This window comes from Pongo abelii, chromosome 2 (genome assembly GCF_028885655.2).
Source record: "Pongo abelii isolate AG06213 chromosome 2, NHGRI_mPonAbe1-v2.0_pri, whole genome shotgun sequence".
Lineage (NCBI taxonomy): Eukaryota > Metazoa > Chordata > Mammalia > Primates > Hominidae > Pongo > Pongo abelii.
The window spans coordinates 201,377,459-201,394,203 of record NC_085928.1 but is presented as its reverse complement, the minus strand read 5'-3'; the positions used below and the strand labels follow the sequence as shown (position 1 = coordinate 201,394,203).

The window sequence follows — 16,745 nt, the reverse complement described above, 5'->3', positions numbered from 1 at the left end:
AAAAAAAAAAACTCAATGTAATAAAACAACTGATGTTTTCTGAAAAGTTACAAAATTTAAGATAAAGGAGATTTTTCTTTAGTAGCTAACAATGACAATACTACCTCTACTCCAGAATACAGTGTGGGGTGCATTAAAAATATTTTTGCCCTAGGAATAGAAGTGGCAATGTAGATAATGCATACATTTAAACAAAGATATCTAACAAAGCCTGCCTGGTAAAAAGTCCCCTCTCACATAGTTTCTGCAACAGCAGAAAATTATGTAAGAAGTTGCAAGTGAGGCCCTGGAAAAATACAAAGTGAAAAAAAAGTCACTGAAAATAAAAATAATTTAAAGAAAAGCAAATTACAGAGTCAGAGTTTAAAAGAGGCTAAGCTGTCAAGGCTGGAGGAGAGGAGAAGGAAGCTTCTTTCTAATTATCTCAGCCTGCATACTTACTACTTCAGAGGGAGCAGAAACAGCAGCACCTGGTAGTCATGTGGGAATACCTGTTAGGCAAGCAGTGGCCCTGCCATGGCTTTTGCTCTGAGAGTAAATGAACCCACTAGCTTTAGATCTTCCCCACAGCTTTGATCAGACTGATGGCACTGTGACATCTTAGGGAAAATATAACTAGAGCTATATTGACAGCACAATGACCAGAGTTCTATTCCAATTTATTCGTATAAAGCAATTCTGGCTTTAAACTTTTACTTGACAGTGTGAGTGTATTATATTCAGAATTAATAAGAATTTTGAATACAGTGAACAAGATTACTCATCTGAAATAGTTCATTTCAGTAAATTAACTATTCGGAGGAGAAAGAAAATGTACTCCTGATTGTCTCTTTATGCCAGGGGTTGTCAACCAGGGCTATATATTCGAATCACATGAGGGTGCTTTGAATACATATAAAAATATTTGCCCCAACCCCCACAGATTCTAAATTAAGTAGCCTGGGTGTGCCCCGTCCTTGAGTAAGTTTGTTTTAAATCTCCCCAGTTCATTCTTACTTGCAATTAATATTGGCATCACCTGTTTAGTGTATTATGTCCATTAAAATTACTGTAAATTAAAATGATCTTTGTCAAAATCCCTCACCACACTTGACTCACTTGCTGTTAATTTTTTAAAAAATAAAATACAAGTAAACATTGGGCAAATGATGAGAATGTAAGTATTTTGTGAAGCCTATCTTTGTACAACTTTCAACCTGGCTTCTGCGGCTTCCCCCGCCAGACTCATACACATCTGTATTTCCTACAAAGAAAGTCTAGTAAACATGGCTTTCTTAGCTTCAGACCTAATAGAACCTGATTGCACAGACCACTTCAAATGATCTCTAGAGCCACTGAGGCTTATGCTGGGCTGGGCTTAATCTAGATTTCTGAGTGGCTTGGGACAGCAAAAAAAAAAAAAAAAAACAGTGGCATAGTCCTAAGAGTGGACCATCTGAAATAGAATATAAATCTCCCTGAGTTATTTAGCTTAGTCATAACTAGGAAGGCAGATTTCAGAGAAAATGAAATTAGATAAGGAACTCAGTACTGGGCAATGTCAGCAGACAAGATAGTCTGCTATATAAACCATGTTCCAATCTATAGAAAAAATGATACTTCAGTAAGCAGCCCAAAGCTTAATTAAGGATGACGGAACATGCCTAGCTCCTTCACTTTTGCCATACAGTGAAATAATACAGTGGGATGTGCTCAAATTTCAAGAGACCAAATTTTCTCCACTATTACGCCTCCTAAAGTACACCACAGAATTAGCCAAGAAGATTTTTCACTTTCAGTTTTATTAAGGACACATTGTTTTAAATTCTACCAAAGACAATATTCCATTGAATCGTCTAATTGGTTTGACAGGGTGATAAGACTGTAACCTCTGGCAGTTAAAAAGAGAATGATGACTTAGTAAGAGTCAGAATCTGAGGTAATATCTGTCAGTTCCAAATATTTAGAGGGGAAACGGTTTGTTTAAACCCCTGACGTATCATTGGAATCTGTAAATCTCATTAAGTAGAAAATTCCCACAGCTTGGAATACTAAATTTCTGCATTGTCAGGATGCCCATTCTCTGCAGTGTCCTCTGGACCCAAGGTGACAAAAATTTTTGTAAGGATACAGAAAAAGAACTCACAGTGCAGTGTAAGGCCGTCATTAAACAAAGATGTCCAAAAATTTTTTGAAGGAAATTAACAGACTAGCTTCCCTCATCTCAGTATCCTAAACAGACTCTAGAAACTAGCTTTCAAAAAATTGGGTGAGTGGTATTTTCAAGTTCCATATATATCTTAATTTAACACTTCCTTGTCTTTTTCTGTTCATCATCCTTCAGATGGACAACACAAGAACATCCCTAAATGAACACAAAACTTCAGCCTTAAATAAATTTACAGAATAAAATTGTTGAAAGTACTGATATTCAAGATAAACTTATTCTGAGCTTGAAATAAGGTAAAATGATAGATTCTTTTTGATATCATGTAAGAGTATTTGTAATAAGCCAGTCTGACATTTAGGGAATGCCACAGTATATCTGACTAACAATTCACAGCAGAACAGTGCAGATATTTTATGGCCCTGCGAGTTTAGAAGTCAACCTGCAGAAAATGATAAGCGGTTAAGAATTTATAGTCCAATAGAGAAGTAACTCTGAAAGGTTAAGTACCCATTGCCCTGTAGAAAGTTATCTTATACTTAATTTAAAATTTTATTTTGCACTCCCTTTCAACCGATTCTATTAATGCTGCTCTGCAAATGCTCTTAGAACCAGCTCCTTGTCACCCTGCTAGTTTCTTCATTATTAAGTTAAATATAACTTTGGCCTGTCCTAACAACTTTAAGAATTGTGCTTTTACAACAGCAAGAATAGATGCCACTACCTAGTAATTATATTTTAATGCAATCCTCTGACCTGTTCCAGGGAGTTACAAAATCAATGCCTACAGGGGCTAGAAAGGTAAAATGTAAAAAGCAAGCTGAATATAAAATGAAAGAAAAGCAGCAGCTCATGTTGTAGTCATTTTAATATCTGCCTGATAATGTTTTTCAATCCCTTGTGCTGGCAAAATAAAAAACAAAACAAAACATTTGCAATTCCAGTAGTGGAGCCTGTGAGTCAGTGTTTAGTGTCATGCTTCCTCAGCCTATTTAAAATATCCTGGAGCATAACTAAAAGCCATAAAGCCTAACCAGCCCTCAGAGCACTCCTGAAAGTCAGATTCACAGAAGCAGAAATGTAGAGGTCAGTGTACACCATTCTTCCTCCATACTTCCCCCACGCCTTTGGAACTTGTAAACCTCAAAATGTTAGGGGTGTAACTTCCTCATAAACCTACTCAAGACAGATTATATCACACTTTCCTCTATTTTTCCGCAGCTCTTTATGTCTCCCTAACAAAGTGCATCCAGTTTGGAATTGTTTACAAAGCCATCTTTTTGGCTGAAATCCAAGCACAAAGCCTAAGACAAGGATATTTGTGGCAGCTACTCAGAATGGCTTCCGGAACGAAATTTTAATTTTCTGCATAACCAAGTCCTTTAATAAGAAATAACATGACGGGAAAAACCTACTTAACCTGAATCGGCAACCTAGAAACAAGTTCTCTGACCACAGATAGAGCTTGACTGGCTCCTTGGTACTACGATTCCTAGTGTTACAGCCACATGGAAAACATCACCTCAGCAGTTTATAGAAAACAGAGCCGTTACTGTGTCAACGATGGGCTTCAGAGTGAAGCCTCACGGGTGTCAGAAATTTGAGGTTTATCTATAATATTTACCTCATTCTTATATAGGCACCAAGAACTTACCTGTATTGGTACTTTAGAACACCAACTATAGTGTTAGAGCTGGAGAAAGTTACAGTATAAAAAGTAACTTAATGCAATGACTTTAAACTTTTAAGTTCCTAAGAATCCACCTCCAGGTCTAAAACATGTCCAAACTGCCAGGCCTCACTCCAGAGATGATAATACATGTGAAACCCAGACATTTCCATTTTTAGTTAACAGCTGATTCTGATGAGAATGAACTGAGGCATATTATTTGAAAAATACTTTCTTAAAAGACTGCCTATCCAACTCCTCATTTTACAAATGAGAAAGAAAGATGAGGTCTAAAAAATATAGTATTTCCGGCTCTACTGGCCTTTTGGTTAGACAAACACTATCAAGACAGGCTCATCAGCTCTTCTGGGTTCACTGAAGTAAAACCAGAAATTCAGGAGTTTTGATTTGGTATCAGAATCTCTGATACACAGTCTCGGTAAATGAAGAACTGTATGTGGAATGGGTACCTCTAATACAACCTGGGCATGGAATAACTCTCCAAGGAATCAGTGCATTCTCACAGAAGGGAAAAGTTACAAATATTTTCCTTCTTCTTACAGATCTGAGATTAAGTGTATACCTTTTATAGTATGTTGCTCTAGGATTTATTTCAAAGTCATGAGCATGAACTGGAGAGAAAGAAAAGTTGCTTAAGATACTTATTAAATTCATTGATTTGTAGTTATATACATGATACCAGGACTTCCATCGAGACTGTCCTCTATTACCTGGGTCATGGAGGTGGAGCTGCTCCTCACTCTCTGAGAATGGAGGAGTCCTGGGCCTGTGTCTCCTTTTTCTGTGCTCACCTTGCCCATGGTCCCTCCCATATACAACTTCCTTGCAGTGAGGCCCTGCTTTTTGTGAGGACTTGGGTGAAAGTCGATCTCGGTGTCGAGACGGTTTTTCCCAATTTCGAGTCTGATGGTTTTTCTTAGTCTCCCAGTCATCACATTCAGTGCTCAGAAACACTTCACCACTGACCGTGGGAAGCAGAGGTCTCCGGGGCCTCTCCTGAGTGGACCGCTTCCTTTCATGCTGCTCATTGTTAATTTGGGGATTGTCCCTCCCTTTGCCCGAGCTAGAGGATGACAGGGATCTCTTTGATGAACAATGTTGTTCTGGCTCTTCCAAGTTCTCCAGTGGATGTTCTGGTTTCTCTTTCTTCTGTTTCACAGTCTTTCCATCTCTTTGGAGTCTACAAGGTCTTGAGAATCCAGAACCCAATTCCCTGGCCCTCCTTGACCCTGGTTGGTCTGAGTGGAGGCAGAGGGATGTGAAAAATAAAAATGCACATTAATTTAATGAGAGTATGAACTCACTACACAGGGGGAGTCTGGGCTCCAGTTTAACGTACTTTAAAAATGGAGAAAATTGCTTTTTCAACTTAAATTGAGAAGAGGGGATGAGCATTACTGAAACAGTTCATGCATACCTAAAGAATTCTGGGTACATAGCCAAAATGGTAAGAAACTAAAATTAAGCGAAACAAATGTGAAAGAAGAGCTTGATCATGATTAGGTAGAGCTAACAACACTTTAATATTTGCCAATAACAAAATTATAGCCATTAAACATTAAGTTCTATTTATAAACCAATTTGAAACTAGTGTAGAGTAAAAAGTAGAGGTTGAGGAATCTTGTAAAACAAAAAAAATTAAGCTTTGTAATTTCAGACAGAGGCTTTCAAATATTCTTACTGGAAATGCCAATAAAACTGTATCAGAATATTGCTAGTTTCTCTTGAGTTCAGAGGAATGATCCACAGATTTTTATATTCCTCTATCTGCCCACTTTATGTGGCCAAAGCAAACATACCCAGTCACTTCAGAAAATAGCCCTCTATTACAGTTCAATGTAAAAGAGGATCAAGTAGATGAGAATTTTGAGTTCATGACCCTGTTATCTGTAGATAACTCTGTTCTCAATCTTAGTTGAAACTTGGCAAAGGAAAAAAATTCAAAGGGTTGCCTTGATGGAATATATAAAAAGGAGTCGCTTCCTAAATGCATGTCAGAAAACTGTATGATATTGTATTCTTTGTATAGAAATAATATATATGCTAAGTATATGTCCCCAAATTTAATATAAACCTCAAAAACAGCACAAAAATAATTCTTTTTCAGGTCTTTTTTAGGCACAAGTATAATGTGAAGACAAAGGCAGCAAATTCATATGCACTTTATAAGAATATACTGATTTTAACATTTTCTAAAACTTTTACTACGTTTTGGAAATAACCACAAAAAATCCCAATTCCATGGAAAATTGCTATGAAAGCTAAGATTCCCTGATGGAATTAACCACTTGCTGAACTGCATTTGAAAGAGCTACTGTAAGCTGATGAGATGTAAAGAAAATAAAAAACTATACGTTTTCCTTTAAACTGTTTCATTTGATATTAATCTGTTAAAGGAACAGAGCAAGAGATATGTGCTAAATGTACCAATTATGTAAGCTTCCATTAAAAACCTCAAATTGTTTCCTCTTGTGCTTTCCAAAAGAAAAGAAAGCTTGCTTCCAGACAATACTAAATTAAAGTTTGTTTTCTAAACAGCCTGTAGAAGTATTTATCTTCATCATTTATGGGTAAGCTTTATTTTACATAAAATCAAAAGCAAAACAGAAGAATTATCCGGTGATAAAAACAAATTATCTACTCTTTTAAATACACTATTATTTTAAGACTATCATGACAACATGAGAATCAAGTGACTACTGCTGTAAATTTATATAATACAGACCAGCTACTTAAATGATGACCACATCCGGGGAACAATGGTTTACAGTGTTAATAAAAATGTGCTCACTCAGAGTTGCATAAATGAAGTCCACCTTCCAGCTCAAAAGAAACAAAAAGAATTGGGTTTTGACATGAATTTGTGATATTATGATTTTTAATTCCTTCTAAATAGTTAATTGATATTCATAGTTTTACTTTTAGGAAATATGCTGCAGGAATTATTACAGAGCTGTTACTACATTTTTACGGAGCTGACTGAAAAAATTTATTCTCTAATAATAAATTTGCTGTGACAGCTTTAAATCTTGGAAAGAAAAAGATAATGTGAGGAATCTATCTGAATGCTTTAAAACCTCATACAGTTGAGGATTGAGACTTGTATGTTTCTTGAGACCAAGTTATTTGGCAAATATAACTTACTCCCTCACTGCCAAAACATACATAGGTATTATGTATTGGCATACACATAATATATATATACACACAAACACACATATTTATACACATATATATCTGCATTTTATATGAGTGCCTCCATGTTTGGCTTTCAAAATAAGATACACAAAATATTACACTATACACATATAACACTGATATATGTATAAATAAGTACTTCACCAAAATTGCATTATTTGATCTTCTCAAATCCAAATGAAGGATTTACTTTTATAATCTCCATTTTATTTAGTACATAACTTCATTAAAATTAATATTGTTCTTAGGAGGGGATAGGACTTGAACCACAGTCCTGTGACTCCAAAGACCACGACTTAAAAAAAAAAAAAATCACTAATATGACTTCAATAAGTGGCTTTGAAAGAAAAACATGGATTCACTAATAAATAATATATATCATTTGAGTTGATATAAATTTGACAAATGTTTTTATACAATTTCAAATTTGTAGAAAATCCATAAATAATCATTCTAATAGATAATGTATTAAAATTTGAGTTAAAAATTGAAAAACTGACCATTTCTGTAATGATATACTGTGATTACTATGCAAGTAAGGCAAAAAATCAAATAGATATACAAAGGCATACAGAGAAGTATAATGAAAGAATATCCCAGATGTGTTGGAAAAAGACCACTGCAAAGACCAGAAGGATTATTTTGTAAATATGAGCTGAACTATAATATGGTTTCTGTGGAAATGCACTTGGTCTAACACAGGGGCATATTAATGAGGACTCCATGTTCAACAATACATAACCTCCCAGTAACAACACAGCTGAGGCAAGAGAAATTTCAGTATTTACATGCACGTGTTCAGGAGGTCACCACTTCCTTTCCTCAAAACTCCCTCAAAGTCTGTCTCTCCCCAAAGAAACAAGAATATATGCCACTCTCTGCAAATTTATCAGAGTAATTAAAATAAATATAAAATACTTTTAAAAGCTTTTATGTGTCCCTGAAAAACCACTTAATTCTTAACATAGTCTCCTCCCCTAGAGAAACAAATCAGGATGACAGTACTCTGATCAAAAAAACAGGTTTGAGTTTCAATTCAGGTTAGTATAAGGCTTTAAGAGGGGAATGCCAAAATTAATAGTTTAATGCATTTAATTCCTTGTCATCCTAATGTTTTTATAAACTGAACAGTTTAAAATAATAACGTTTACAGTGAATATACCTCCAAAGCAGAGTTTTTAAAAAAGGGAAAAACACCAGGCCACATTTCTAAGATTTAAATGGAAGGTGAAGAGTAACACTTTGCTTTCTGATCTTTAATACAGCAAAATGTGGCAATAATTTTTCTTTTTAAATGACCTAACATATAGATTCATCAGCAAAACCAGCATAAAGAAAATGGCTATCAAAAAAGAGATGAGTGTTTTACATACAGAGGAAGAACATATCAAACAATAAATTGCAAATCAGCCTGCTTACTAAAAAGGCTGAGCTCTACTGATTATGGTAAATTTGGAGCAAAAAATGTTACTGGGCAAAATTATACTCAAACTGTAATAATCCCATCATCTACACATACACTGCTTTCATTCTACTCATCAGAGAAACACATATTTACCTTTTATAATGGAATTACAGAAAAGCAGTTGATGACTGGTTTGCAAGGCCCTTCAGGATCACTGACCTGAAATTCTTGACTCTCTTAAAGTTGCCTTTAGGTTTTGTTCACTTGTGATCCTAAGTATTGGTCTTCAAGCTGAATTTCATTAAATACTGACACTTGAAACTACAGGAAACGTCTTTCCTTTGACAAGTCTTTGAGAAGGACTCGACAATACCTGCAAATACTCGTTTCCCAACACATTTTTAAGATAAAGAATCACCACAACTGCCACCACCACACCATCATCATCACCATCGCCACCCTGCAAAGCAGGCACCAGAGAAGCAAAACTGAGGGAATCATCCCCTCAGAAATCATACTATATGGTAATCAAATAGCAAAGAAAGGATCAAAAGAAAAAAATGAACATGGAAGTCTAAAAATTTAATATTGTTTGTCATCAGCAGGCTAAACCATCGGCCTATGTTTAAAAGGCAAGAAAGCACAGAACAAAGCTTTGTTACCCAGTAACTGATGCATGGTATACCTTCTTTCTTCATACCACTTTCCTGCTTCAAACAGTACTGCCCAGACTTCTTGAGAAAGGTTAAGTCCAGAGACTCACTGACCATTTTCCATACCCCATTTATGTGCTTAGATTATAATAAAGCATTCCAAGTCGCTAAAGTTTAAAAAGAATGCATGCCAATTCTTATAAAATCATATTCAAATTTTAGCCGTCATGAAAGTGGCTCTGGTTGTCCAAGTAAAGAACAGATAAGGCCGGGTGCGGTGGCTCACATCTGTAATCCCAGCACTGTGGGAGGCTGATGTGGGCGGATTACTTGAGGTCAGGAGTTCAAGACCAGCCTGGCCAACATGGTGAAACCTCGCCTCTACTAAAAATACAAAAATAAGACAGGCGTGGTGGCACATGCCTGTAATTCTAGCTACTTGGGAGGCTGAGGGAGGACAACTGCTTGAGCCTTGGAGGCGGAGGTTGCAGTCAGCCCAGATAGCACCATTGCACTCCAGCCTGGGTGACAGAGCAAGACTCCATCTCAAACAAACAAACAAACAAACAAACAAAAAAAAACACCGCATGTTCTCACTCATGGGTGGGAATTGAACAATGAGAACACATGGACACAGGAAGGGGAACATCACACACCGGGGCCTGTTGTGGGGGGTGGGGGGAGAGGGGAGGGACAGCATTAGGAGATATACCTAATGTTAAATGATGAATTAATGGGTGCAGCACACCAACACGGCACATCTATCTATATGTAACAAACGTGCACATTGTGCACATGTACCCTAAAACTTAAAGTATAATAAAAACAAAACAAAACAAAACATGAATTTATTAGATTAAAATAGAATCCTGCCACATATCTAAATGTACCCAGTGCCTGGGGATAAGAGAAACATTCCCAGGTCCCTAAGGTCACTTTATGAACAAAATTAAAGGAGTGTTTTATGGTTGAGTCTAAGGATAGAATAGATCATGATGCACGAATTGTTACCTCCATCTTCGTAATAGTAACTATCTGCATAAGCACGGGTTGCAGGGAACTCTGGAAAGTGTTTCTTTCTCTTCTTCTCTTCCTGTAACTCCTTTTCTTGCAAAAGGCGAGCTATGTCCTGCAAAGACAAGAGGAGAACGGAAATACACATTACCAAAGAACAAACAAACTCCATATGGTGGGGCTTGACATTCCATTGCCAAGTTTGTATGTGCTCTGTCCATGGCTCTCTAGACTTTCTGGCATTAATTTCATGTCTTCAAATGCCAGATGATTGCTCAACAGGAGTAGCACATGAGCTAGATAAGTGAGACAGGCTTTTTTAATTGAGATTTAAATCTACCACAATATGGAAGACATTCAAAACTCAGTACTTCCTCAAGCAGGTTACACAACAGAATTTTAAAAATATGTATTTGTGGGCCCTCTTTCCAAACTGATGATTCAGTAAGTCTAGATGGGGCAGGATGTAGTAATCTACAAAACTCTGTAATTTAAAAACTTTTCACAAGAATTCTTATGGAGATTTTGATTTAGCTTTGCATTAGAATACCACTGTCTTAACTGAAAAAGAGAAACCAATCTTCCTTCTCTCTCCCACCTGTTCATCTCCAGGCAAATTTTTAGCAGTCATCAAGTGAGAGGCACTGTGAGGGACAGAATGATGAATAACATTCCATAAGGTTTCCTAAAAGATTATCATCCCTTTATGAACACAAAAGTTTCATAGAGACTTTTCAAAAAAAATAACTACAATAAAATTGTAAATGCCTCAAAAAAATTTCCACGGGAGTACAAAAGAGGGAATACTATTTTTGCTTAAAGGAATTAGTACAAGATTTTGCGTTGTGTTAGGCTTTGAACAAAGAACTGAATTCCAACAGGCAAAGTTGAAAAAGAAAACATCAGCAGAGCTATGAACATTTTAATGAGCACCTATCTAAGGTTAAATTAGAACATGAGATACGGAATGTTGTAGAAAAAGCTGAGGCTAGAAAAACAGTCTAAGGCTGGATCACAGGAACTCCTTTTAGACAATCTTAAGAAGTCTGGAGTCTGTTAAGATAGGGGATGGAGGATTACTAAAGGTTTTGAGCTGCAGAGTGACAATGTTCTGAATCTGAAGATTATTTCTATGAAAGCCCCATAAAATAGCCTGTAAACTTATACGTTCATGCATACTTTTAAGGAGAGAAGTCAATAGCTATCATCAGATTCTTAAAGGCTCATACAAATATGGGAATAATACTCACTGGTACAAATGGTAATAACAATCATTGGTAGTTTGAGGTACTTCTTTATATTTATCGTTAATAAGGAATACAAGAAGTATTAAATGTTAATGTTATAAATTTAAAGAATTTTGTTCTTCAAATTTTATGAATAGGTGTGAATGAAGAATACACTAAGATGGCAATATATGTTTCAAAAGAAAATTTAAGTGAATTAATTTTTTTCACATCTATGCAGAAACAAGCTGGATGCTCATTCTAGGTGAATTAGCAATATTTATCCATATCCTCAGCTGTTTACTATTCATCCAAATAGCTTTACAAATCTGACTTTATGCCAAATACAAACTTAAAATATACCATTAATACACTTTTAACTGACACATATATACATATTTTTTTGATAAGTAATCTATGTAAATGCCCATGCAATAGTTTCAGACACTTAAGTGAGCACTCACAAAATGTTGCAACTCAGAGTGAGAGGTAAAAGATATCATAATCCTACTTAACCCAAGTATACTTTTCGTGAATAGAACTCTGAGTTTCTAAGACTTTGATGGGAAAACTATCTCCTAAATCTGAAAGTTAAAATTAATCTCTTTTCCAGTTCAAGTCAGACATGGTTTAAAGAGACACTGGGAGAGAAATAGTCACTACTGATATGAATTTGGGGGGAACTTCAATTCTTTATCTGTACAACGGAAAGTTTGAACTATTCAATCTTAAAAAAAAGCCAAATGTCTTTGACTCCTTAATGTATCATTTTAATAAATGTGTCTACCAGGTGCCAATCCCTGTGCCAGATTCTTTAGCTTTAATATCTTACAAAGTAATGTATCAATCAGGAAGAAAGGAACGGAACAGATAGCCTATTCTCCAAAAAACTATTATTTGTTACAGAAGAATTTTCCAGATTTCTATAATGTTTACTACAGAAGCAGAAAGAAATGTAAACATTTCCTTGAACTGTATGTTTACTAAGCACCCAAAACTATATTTTCCTAAGTGGTTTGCTTTACAGTAAACAAATATTTCCCCTGCTATAACTGAGGAAAAAATATAAAGGAAAATTATCAGGTCCAACTTCCAGCAGAAATTATAAACTATGCTCCACAGACCTGGTAGACACAGCTTTATTAAAATGATAAATTAAAGAGTCAAAGACATTTGGCTTTAAGATTGAATAGTTCAAACTTTCCATTGTACAGATAAAGAATTGAAGTTCCCTCCAAAATTGGTATTAGTAGTGACTATTTCTTTCCCAGTCTCTTAAAACCATGTCTAACTTGAACTGTAGGAGAAAAGAGATTCATTTTAACATTCAGATTTATGGGATAGTTTTTCCATCAAAGACTTAGAAATTCAGAGTTCTATTCATAGAATTGCTTATAACTGCCCTCTTGTTACTGAATTTAGTCCTAATGGAAGCATAGTAATACACCACTCTCTCAGTGTAAAGAACCAGGAGAGAAAAAAGAATTACAGCCCTTCTTTATAATGCATTAGCTAGTCAAAGAAAGTGCTTTTAATCAAGTAAAAAAATAATAATAATCATAATATGTCATGCACCTTAGCACCCAAACCTTTCTGCTCTTCTAAGCTCTCAGCTCTTTTTTGAAAGAAAAGGTCTGCTAGGCTTGAGGAAAGAAAAGGTCTGCTAAGCTTGAGGAAAGAAAGGACAAAAATTCAATAGAAAACTGCCACCATATTATAGCTGAGGTTTAGCACAAGTCCGTTCTCCTCCCAGCTTTCCAACATTACTATGCAATGAGTTTTGTTAGATAATTTCAATATAAAGTAAATCCCCCTGAAACAAGCTGAAGATGGCAATTATCACTCACAGTACTTGGGTGTAGCTAACCAGCTTAGTCACCTTTGATACAAACAATCTCCTTGGTCCTCAGCTTCCTTCCTGTTAATGATAAGTCTAGAACAGCACTTCCCAAGCCTCTTCCTGAGAACACTGGCCTCAAAATTTTATCCAAAAAAAACACACACCTTTCAATAGAAAGCACGCAGCATATCTAACTCTTTAAGATGCATATTGTTAGCACATTTTAAAACTTTAAAAGAAAAAAAAACCTGTTATCTTCCAGTAACCTATAATTTTCCAAATTTATGACAGAAGCTTCTGTTCGCATTTTTTAAAAACTCAGGTAATTAATGTTCTACATAACTTGGGAAAACAAATCTAAATGAACTCTTAAGCTCTTTTGAAGTCGTTTTTAATTACATTTTAATTAATGAGATAGACTTCTGGGATAATAGGTAAAAACAACCCTGTTCCACAGAAGACTTCCTAGTAAATACATTAATTGAAATGGGAGTTTACCATTGTATCTCACCTTTCCCTTCTGTTATCCAAGCTCACCCAACTCTGGAAAATTTGAAACCATAACCATAAGGAAGGAAACAGTTAAGGATCTCTAGTATACTAGAGAAAGGTAATTTTAATGAAAACATAGATTTAGTGATTCCCTTCAGTGGGCCAGACATGTGCCCTGTGACAAATTCTTTAGCTTTAAGGAATAGTGCTATGAGCAGTAGGGGAGTGATAAATATCATTAAAGTTCTTATCTTGCTTTTAGTAAAACAATTAGCATAATGTAAGAAATGACAACATGGCTTTATGAGAAGCATTAATATAAACAAGGTGCAGTGGCACCCAGAGGATCCCCACACATCTTTCCCAAGTATATGACAAGTAACTGAAACATGGTGTTGGGTTCCTTGGGGTATTTCTGTCATTTACAGGTTGAGCATCCCTAATCCAAAAATCCGAAATCTGAAATCCTCCAAAATCTGAAACTTTCTGAGGCATAGACATGATGCTCAAAGAAAATGTTCATTGGAACATTTTGGATTTTGGATTTTGGGATGCTCAACCTGTGTATGATTTATATCATTTAAATATATAAGGGATAGAGGGTTATATCATATAAATGTATAAGGGATAGAGGGTTACTTCTCAATATTTCACCTCTATCCTCCAGTAGCAGTGCGTTTCAAAAAGAGGAAATCTGGAGTTTAAAAACAATCAAAAGGTGATTTAAAAATGTGACTGTGAAACGACTGTCAGAAAGAAAAAAAATCATTCCATTTAATTGCTAAACTTCTTTATTAACTAGCAATTAACACATTAACATCTAACTCGGTAGGGATGTCAAGGCAGGTATAAATCCAAAAGGGTTGTTTGATAAAACAGGAAAATACCAATTCTATGGATGTAAAAACATCAGTATAATAGTGTAAAAGGAGAGAGGAAAACCTCAACAAGAAGCCTCCCAACTCCCTTTCTAGTCATATATATATAAACTTATTTTTATACTTAAAACACAGGACAATTTTTAATAGCGAAACGGTACTGCTGTTTGATCTAGCCTCTAAATATTACCAAAGAATGTGTAAATATTATTTTAGAACATGAAATTCTAATCTCTTTAAGAGTGCTATGTGTAAGTACCATGGTTCATACTAGATTCATTTTTTTAATGTGAATTGGTTACTAGGTTTATCCCTGAGCAGTTTATACTATAAAGGGCTTCAAATTGTTAAACTAGTGCCACAAACTTTTCATGACATGTTTGGCCACGCTAATATTTATTTAAGGAAAAAAAAAAGTTTTTCCTTAAAATAGTTGCACATTCACATATATTTTAAACTTAGGCTTAAACACACGCGCGTGCACACACACACACACACATACACACATCTAGTCATGCGCATAGGTACACACACACTTTTAGAGTTTTATTTAAGAATAACTAAGTTAAATTAACTGATTAACCTTAACCCATTTTTATTAACCACTAATTCATGGAGTCCAGTATACCCAAAGTCTACAAGCTCCTTCCAACAGGGAGCCTAGAGAGAACTACCATACTCGAGAAACTATGTAAAAGAGTTAAAAATAAATAAACAGAGACAGAAAAGTAAGACAGAGTGAGAGAACAAGAAAGTGAAGAAGAGGAATGAAGGGAGGGAAGGTGAGGAGTTCTCAAAGCTAGAAAGACCGAAAAAAAAAAAATTTTTTTTTAACTTTTCCACATCTGTGTCCTGCATGGAAATGCCACTTTCCTTACATCTGTGCTTTGTTAACAAACATAATAAAATTATACCATGGCAAAGCTAGAACTGCTAATTTATACACGCAAGGTTGTATAACTCCACCACATCTGACACACAATGTTGTTCAGAAAAAATTAAAAAAAAAAAAAATATCTGTTCCAAGAGAAAAGGGTTCTCAGTCTCTACCTCTGGTATTTTATGGGGTGGTAACTACCCAGGACAACTGACCCCAAAAATCTCTTAAAGAGATTTCGGTGGAAACCCAGAGAGAGATTTTTCACAGCCCTGCTGCTGCTAAGTCCTTATTAACCAAGTAGACTCTACAGGGAAGCAGAAGAGCATTGAGAGGGAAGGGGGTGGGGGTGGGGAAGGAGGCCGGGCACGGTGGCTCGTACCTGTAATCTCAGCACTTTGGGAGGCTGAGGCGGGCAGATCACGAGGTCAGGAGATCAAGACCATCCTAGCCAACATGATGAAACCCTGTCTTTACTGAAATACAAAAAATTATCCGGACGTGGTGGCAGGCACCCATAGTCCCAGCTACTCAGGAGGCTGAGGCAGGGGAATCGCTTGAACCCAGGAGGCAGAGGTTGCAGTGAGTGAAGATCGCGCCACTTTACTCCAGCCTGGAGACAGAGCAAGACTCTGTCTAAAAAAAAAAAAAAAAACAGGAACTAAGAGAGTTCATGAGTCACAAGCAATTCTTTTTCAAAAATTGGCCAGAAGAATTAGCACTACTGTCTCAGTATTAGTTTCCTCTCCCTTTCAGGCACCCTGTTACCAACAGACTAAAATAAATAAGCATTTTCATATATCCCTCAATGACAAACTTTACTCACACAAATTTTCTTCATTTAATATTGACAACATACTAGACAGCAGAGAGTCACATTTTTCTGCCTTGGCACAGTAGCCATCTTCTCATCTGAGGCATGAGTTGAAAAGTCAAAAAGTCTGAATGAAGTTTATATAGGCTTGTCTGGTCAACACACCTATACAACTGGATTTCTCATTTAACTTTTCCACTCTACTGAGGACAAGCTAGTGGGAGACCTGTAATGACAAGTGTGTAAACGCTTGAGGACCTCTCAAATCACACCTCTCAAATCACACCATACTGAAACACACTTAAGCCTGTTTAATTTTTCCCTAGGCAGCACATATCTCTCTATAACAAAAATCAAGGAAAGGTCAATTATAAATTTAACATGTACCAGGTGCCCCAAGTATCTGATCTCATTTACCTCACAACAGCGCTTTAGGGTATGCACAACTACCGTGACTCAACCCATTTCGGAACCTGAGGTTCTGCGTGGTTAAGGGCGATGCTGAAAATCAC

At 36.0% G+C, this 16,745-nt stretch overlaps 1 protein-coding gene across 3 annotated transcripts in view; it reads right to left on the bottom strand.

Annotated features, from left to right (window-relative positions):
* Positions 1-16,745, bottom strand: part of CCDC50 (coiled-coil domain containing 50) — a 65,452-nt gene that overhangs the window by 14,541 nt on the left and 34,166 nt on the right. The window contains exons 5-7 of one of the 3 annotated variants that reach the window (XM_063722394.1): positions 10,104-10,221; positions 4,547-5,074; positions 36-4,447 (exon numbers count right to left, since the gene is read on the bottom strand). In XM_063722394.1, coding sequence (XP_063578464.1) covers positions 4,230-4,447; positions 4,547-5,074; positions 10,104-10,221 — 864 coding nt within the window. In that variant the 3' untranslated portion in view covers positions 36-4,229. Of the gene's footprint in view, positions 1-35; positions 4,448-4,546; positions 5,075-10,103; positions 10,222-16,745 lie in introns of those variants that run through there. The other 2 variants (XM_024244791.3, XM_009239653.4) reach the window with 2 other exon arrangements.